The sequence below is a fragment of the Rana temporaria genome, chromosome 3 (genome assembly GCF_905171775.1).
Source record: "Rana temporaria chromosome 3, aRanTem1.1, whole genome shotgun sequence".
NCBI classification, from domain to species: domain Eukaryota; kingdom Metazoa; phylum Chordata; class Amphibia; order Anura; family Ranidae; genus Rana; species Rana temporaria.
In genome coordinates this window covers 174,905,331-174,912,107 of record NC_053491.1, presented here as the reverse complement: position 1 = coordinate 174,912,107, position 6,777 = coordinate 174,905,331, and the positions used below count along the sequence as shown (strand labels likewise).

General features: G+C 38.0%; 1 protein-coding gene across 28 annotated transcripts in view; it reads right to left on the bottom strand.

Moving 5' to 3' along the window:
• Positions 1-6,777, bottom strand: part of NRCAM (neuronal cell adhesion molecule) — a 301,106-nt gene that overhangs the window by 69,819 nt on the left and 224,510 nt on the right. For all 28 annotated transcript variants that reach the window (XM_040343832.1, XM_040343842.1, XM_040343838.1 and 25 more), the window contains 5 exons: positions 5,688-5,789; positions 4,773-4,970; positions 2,867-2,937; positions 2,295-2,520; positions 2,066-2,181 (listed from right to left, as the gene is read on the bottom strand). In XM_040343832.1, the coding sequence (XP_040199766.1) occupies positions 2,066-2,181; positions 2,295-2,520; positions 2,867-2,937; positions 4,773-4,970; positions 5,688-5,789 (713 nt within the window). The remainder of the gene's footprint in view (positions 1-2,065; positions 2,182-2,294; positions 2,521-2,866; positions 2,938-4,772; positions 4,971-5,687; positions 5,790-6,777) is intronic.

Sequence of the window (6,777 nt, the reverse complement as noted above, 5' to 3'; positions counted from 1 at the left end):
TTGTACAAATAATTAGCAAGATCTCATCTGGAGTATGCAGTTCAGTTTTGGGCACCAGTTCTCAAAAAGGTTATTGGAGAACTGAAGAGAATGCAGAGAAGGGCCACCAAGCTGATAAGAGGCATAAAGCAGTGGCCATCAACCCTGTCCTCAGGGCCCACTATCAGGCCAGGTTTTCAAGATAACCAAAATACATCACAGGTGATATAATTTGCTGTTCAGTAATTGCAGCATTTTAGTCTGCATCTCCCCAAGGTAATACATAAAACCTGGCCTGTTAGTGGGCCCTGAGGACAGGGTTGATGACCACTGGCATAGAGGATCTCAGCTATAAGGAAAGATTAGACAAGCTGAATGTATTCTCTCTTGAAGCAGACTTATTCACTTTAACCACTTCAGCCCCGGACCATATTGCTGATCAATGACCGGGCCACTTTTTGCGATTCGGCACTGCGTTGCTTTAACTGACAATTGCGCAGTCGTGTGACGTGGCTCCCAAACAACATTGGCATCCTTTTTTTCCCACAAATAGAGCTTTCTTTTGGTGGTATTTGATCACCTCTGCGGTTTTTATTTTTTGAGCTATAAACAAAAATAGAGCAACAATTTTGAAAAAAATAATGAATATTTTTTACTTTTTGCTGTAATAAATATCCCCAAAAATATATAAAAAAACTTTTTCCTCAATTTAGGCTGATACGTATTCTTCTACATATTTTCCGTAAAAAAAAAATCGCAATAAGCATTTATTGATTGGTTTGCGCAAAAGTTATAGCGTCTACAAAATAGGGCATAGTTTTATGGCATTTTTATTAATATTTTTTTTTTTTACTAGTAATGGCAGCGATCAGCGATTTTTATCGGTATTGCGACATTATGGCAGACACTTCGGACACTTGACACATTTTTGGGACCATTGGATTTTTTATAGCGATCAGTGCTATAAAAATGCATTGATTACTATAAAAATGCCACTGGCAGGGAAGGGGTTAACACTAGGGGGCGAGGAAGGGGTTAAGTATGTTCCCTGGGTGTGTTCTAACTGAAGGGGGATGGGACTGACTTGGGGAAATGACTAATCGCTGTTCATACATTGAATGAACAGACGATCAGCATTTCTCCCCCTGACAGGACAGGGAGCTTTGTGTTTACACACACAGCTCCCGGTTCTCGCTCTGTAATGAGCGATCGCGGGTGCCCGGCAGGGATCGCGCTTGCTGGTCGGGACCAGGGACGAGCGGGGGATGCGCACGCACGCCTATTGGCTGATACGCGAGATGACGTATAGCTACATGATCTCGCACCGTGCCGACCTGCCGCCATATAACTGCAGCGGCTGGTCGGCAAGCAGTTAAGGTCATTACAGAGGACAAGGGAGCACACTTTAGAGGAAAATAAGTTCTACAAAAGGAAAGGCTTCTTAGCAGTAAGAAAACGTGGTATAGACTCCCTCATAAACCAGTTCTGGGCAGGTTGTTTAAAAAAAGCGCTAGATAGATTCCTAAATGTACAAAATATAACGGCATATTTATAGGTAAAAATACCAGAGATTGTTGATCCAGAGAATAGCCAATTGCCTCCTGAGGGATCAGGAAGACATTTTTCCCCACTGAAGAAAATTGGGCCATAATTTTTTTTTATCCTCTGGATCAAATGTGGATATATGATTGCAAATAGGGAGTTTTTTTTTTGCTATTGCTTGAACTAGATGGACTTTTTTCAATTTAACTATGTGTAACTATGTTTATCATATTTTGAATTGGGACTTCATGTATAATTTACCACCAATATTTATTATTTGAAAAAATATTACAGAATATAAGAAAGTTTTGATAACGTATGTAACAGACTAAGTAGGTTGAACGTTGTGCATAATAAAAACTCATAAAAATATATATATACTGTAGGTAATTTTGGAGAAATTAAAGTATAAAATTATTTGCTGCCACTTTAGGACCAGAATAATAGCTGGCATAGCAGCAAATATTTTCATAAATACAGAATATTGAGTACCTACATATTTGCAACATAACACTATTAGTATGAAACAAAAATAAATACCCACCCGGTATCCCTGCAAGTGTCCCCTGACCGATGTCAGAGGGACAGAGTCCCACTGAACTTTTGCTAAAGTGGCATTAATGACTTCTACTTCAACATTACCAGGAGCAACCATGGGAACTAAAAATAAAAGAAAAAATTGTAACAAGTGGTCATTGTGGTGCATATTCGGCTCATTTACTTCTATTTTTAAAGTTATATTTTAGGTCATTCTAAAGACCTTAGAGACTTACGATCTTCTCCGGAATGTCCAATTACAACAGGTGGCTCAGGGGCATACCCAAGGTCGTTTAATGCTTGAACCTTTAATTCATAAGGAGCAAAGGTAGGTGTGCCAGACACTATGTATTTGGAAACATTTGCAACTGTGACATCTGTCCAGTCTTCATCAAAATCTTTCTGCCTCCAGCTGACTTTGTACTGGAGACCAGGTCCATTGGAGTCAAAACCTCTTATAGGCTGCATGGGAGAGGATAAAGCAACAATTATTTAGAGATAATTCAACAATCTGCTCTTTCTGTAAAGTAATAAAACATATTTCCAGAGCCTGGCTAGCAAACCTAAACAAGAATGACCAATGTGTATGTCCCAATGTATTTATGAACACATAGAAATACATATTTATATATCTTGTCACAAAAAGAATCAGGGTATAATTATATGAGTTAGGCTAGTGTGCATTTTTTCAGTGTGGCAAATATCCTAGTACCTTCAACTTTGACACCCTCCTCCAGCTCTAGATGTGCTTTTTTTTTTAACAAATTTTTTATGAATTCAGTTTGAAAAGAAAGCTGAATATACTTACGTTCCAAGTGATTACCAAATTATCTGGCTCTGTACCAACTCCTTTAATACCAGACGGGTTTGTATCAGGCTCTGAAAATGTTATAATAGTATTAATTTAGTTATGTACTTTTAATATGTTTAGTAAGTTATGGTAATTACCTCCTAAATGCGTTATGTAAACTTAAAAAACTATTTAATATCCACAATATTCCTTCTGTACATAACTGGAATGGAGTCATACATTTATTCAATTGCAAAAATGTATTTAAAATTACAATGAAAAAGAAATGACTAAACCCAAAATTAAATATAAAACATTGTATAGGGTTTTTTGGGTGAACAAAAAAAAACGAAAAAATTAAGAATAGTGCTACTGGTACATCAACATACTACAGAGAAGCTATGTATTTCTCTCATGGAAAAAGCAATGGGCCTGATCCACAAAAAGCCGGCGTAACTTAATTTTTCCCGTTTAAGTTACACCACCGCAAAATCTCTACCTAAGTGCCCGATCCACAAAGCACTTACCTAGAAATTGTGAGCGGTGTAACTTAAATCCGTCTGGCGCAAGGCGTTCCTAATCTAATGGGGCGAGTCCCATTTAAATTAGGCACGCTCCCGCGCCGGACGTACTGCGCATGCTCCCGACGTTATTTTCCCGACGTGCATTGCGCGAAATTACGTTACGCCGAGTTTTGTGAATCGCGCCGGGTCAAAAAAGTTGCATCGGGAAAAAAAAGAAATGCGGCGGGAATTTTTTATTTTTTTTTAAATTTGACAGCGTCACGGGAAAGAAGGGTCTACTTTTACATGGTGTACTAACTTTACACTTTGTAAAAGCAGCCCTAATTTTGCGACGGCAAACTAATACTTACGGAGAAAAAACGAAGCGCAAAAGCTTTGTGGATCTCCGTAAGTGCTAATTTGCATACCCGACGCTGGATTTCGACGAGAAATGCCCCCAGCGGCGGCTGCGGTACTGTATCCTAAGATCCGACAGTGTAAGTCCCTTACACATTTCGGATCTTCTGCCTATCTATGAGAAACTGATTCTGTGGATCAGTTCCATAGATAGAAACAGGGATACTACTTTGCTATTTTTTTTTTTGCATTTCTCAAAGCACAACTCTAGGCAAATGTTTACTAGTTTTAAATAGTGCTAAAGGGTAAAACCTTTAAGGCAGCACATAGATGATTCTTTTTTGTTCAACTAGCGGTTTAAATGGAATAAAAAAAATTCTCAATTTCCCCATCCACATTGAATCCTCCCTGCTGAGCCTTTGTATTATGACAGTGGGGAGACTTCTGCTTATGGCTATCCCACTCATTTCACAGGGACAGGAATTATGGTGAAATCTTAACAGTATCACAGAAAGCAATACAAACTTGACAGTAGTACTTAAGCTGGCTATAGATGGGTAGAATTCCAAATGAAATTTCTAAGGAAAAGAATATTCTTAGAAAGTGTATTCATTTTTCAAATCAATAGTGGGGTCAAATCGACATTTATTTTCCACCGCAGTGATAAAAAAAATTACAAGAAGCAGGACAGAAAATTCTTCCAAAACAAATTAATATCTATCAGTGTATGTGGTTTTCGTTTGGTAAAGTCCATTCTTTTCAAAATCTTATGCTAAAAGAAAATCTTTCAAACAACAAATTAATTTTCTGAGATTTTTCATACAAATTTTCCTTAGACTTTTTGTTCATAATTCTGTCTATCTATGGCCAGTACTTCACAAGTCTATTTAAAAAAACAAAAAAAAAAACAAAGGAAAAAAAATAAAGTATTTTTTGGTTGCAGTCGGATGCAAAGTGGTGAAAATAGTACTAACTTAATAAAAGACACAGAAACATTACAACTAAATATAATCCTTTTAGCATCACTGATTTGAGATTAGACAAATTAGACATATTTTACAAACCTGCTGCCTTTGTCATATAGCGTTCAGAAGGTACACTGGGGACACTTCTGCCAATTTCATTAACAGCAATAACACGGAAGGAGTAGTTAACATAAGGAGAAAGACTCAAGGATGCTGTAGTCTGTGTACCGCTAACTTTGGTCTGGAGGTGCCACATGCCTGGTTCACGCATGGCATCTTCATATTCAATGATAAATTCTATCAAGAAAAAAAAATGTTCAGGAAGGTAAAAATATAAATTCTATAGAGAAACATGTTCAGGAAGATAAAAATATTATTTAGTGGTTAAATAAAAAAATTAAAAAATGACAATCACATGGACTGTTTTATGCATCTATTTTTAATGGTTCAATGTAGCGGCAATACATTAAGTTCGGTGAAATGCAGCCTGTAATGTAAAAAGTGGGCAAATCCCAACTAGTTTTAAAGTGGTTCTAAAGACAGGATTTTTATGCACTTTCTGCATCAAGGTAAAAAATATCCAAGTAATTGTATTACCCCTCACCTTCCCATATACTTACCTGAGTCCTATCTCAATTCAGCGCTGTGCCCACCTGCAGTTGTGCAGGTCTATGCTTCTTTCCTCACAGAACACAGAGGCAGCAGCAGTAGCCATTGGCTCCTGCTGCTTTCAATCAAATCCTGTGAGGAGAGAGCAGGGGGCAGGGCTGAGCTGTGCTCTATTAATGCACATAGCCCAGGTTGGGAGCAAGTTTGCAGGTGTGCCCCAATAGCAAGTGACTTGTTATGGGAGCACACATAAAAGAAAAGAGGAGGAGCCAAAAGCACCAGCGAGGGACTCCAGGATGAAGAGGTTCAGGGACGCTCTGTGCAATGCCATTCCCCAGAGCAGGTAAGTATATCATGTTTATTATTTTAATTTAAAAAAATTACTTTACAACCATTCTAATTTACCAGTAATAGGACTGTTATTGTCATCTCCTGACACCCAGGACAGCTGCACGCTCTTTTCAAGAGGATCAGTCAATTCCAAATCAGAAGGTGCCTCTGGCCGATCTGAAAGTCAAATGTTTCATTATATAGTGTAAATAGGCTGTATCCTGTAATAACAGAAAGATTAGCTGCACTGGCAGAAAAGAATGAAGCATATCTACTAATTCATATGAAGCAAAAAAAATAAAAAATTAGTGAGCCCATTCACATGCAGCCAATCACTGCACTGTAGATGACAGCAGTGGCAGGTCAGATACATGGCAGAAGAGAAAGACAACGTTTCTGTAGATAAATAAATGTGAAAATATCATAAAGCTTTCAGTGCAGCCAAAAATAAAGCACAATTCCATGCTGCGTTCAGTGCAAAATTTACTTCTGTTATTTTATAATACTCCATTAATCAGAGCCATACAATTTTCAGTCTTGTGCTCTATAGTATGTTCAGTACCAATGTACATAAATACAGAGTCTGGCACTCTGCTCTACTATAGAAGTTCCTGCCTTTGCAGTCTACCTGCACTCATTCATATGACCCATACTGTAGTAGGAATTCAGAGAATAGGATCACCCAAAACCAATATTTCTGTTTGAGAAGGCATGATCACATAAAGTGATACACCATAAAACAGGTAGACACACAGTTCAACAGATACGCTTTATCTAACCATGGATGTGTTGCACACTCTTGTAAGAAACACACCTCTATTAGTCAGGATGATAATTCTGTTTCTTCCTAGTGAACCATTAGGGTTTTCTGGTTCAGCTTCTGAGGTGATGAGGTTCTAATTGACAATTATCTTTTCAAATAAATGGGCAACACTTCCAGAAACACACTCCAATATCATGCTGAATGTCCTCCGAGAAGAGTGGAGACGATTACCCAGATAGCAAGGATAACTTGCCACAAATTTGTGGCAGTGTTGAATTTGTAAGTCTGGTAATTTGCTGTACATTTTCACTGTCAAGTTGTACACTTGCAGAGCACTTGAAGCACAAGTTCTAGTTGACACTTTTCAAATTTGTAGCAAATTTGTGTGACAAGTCTCTAGCA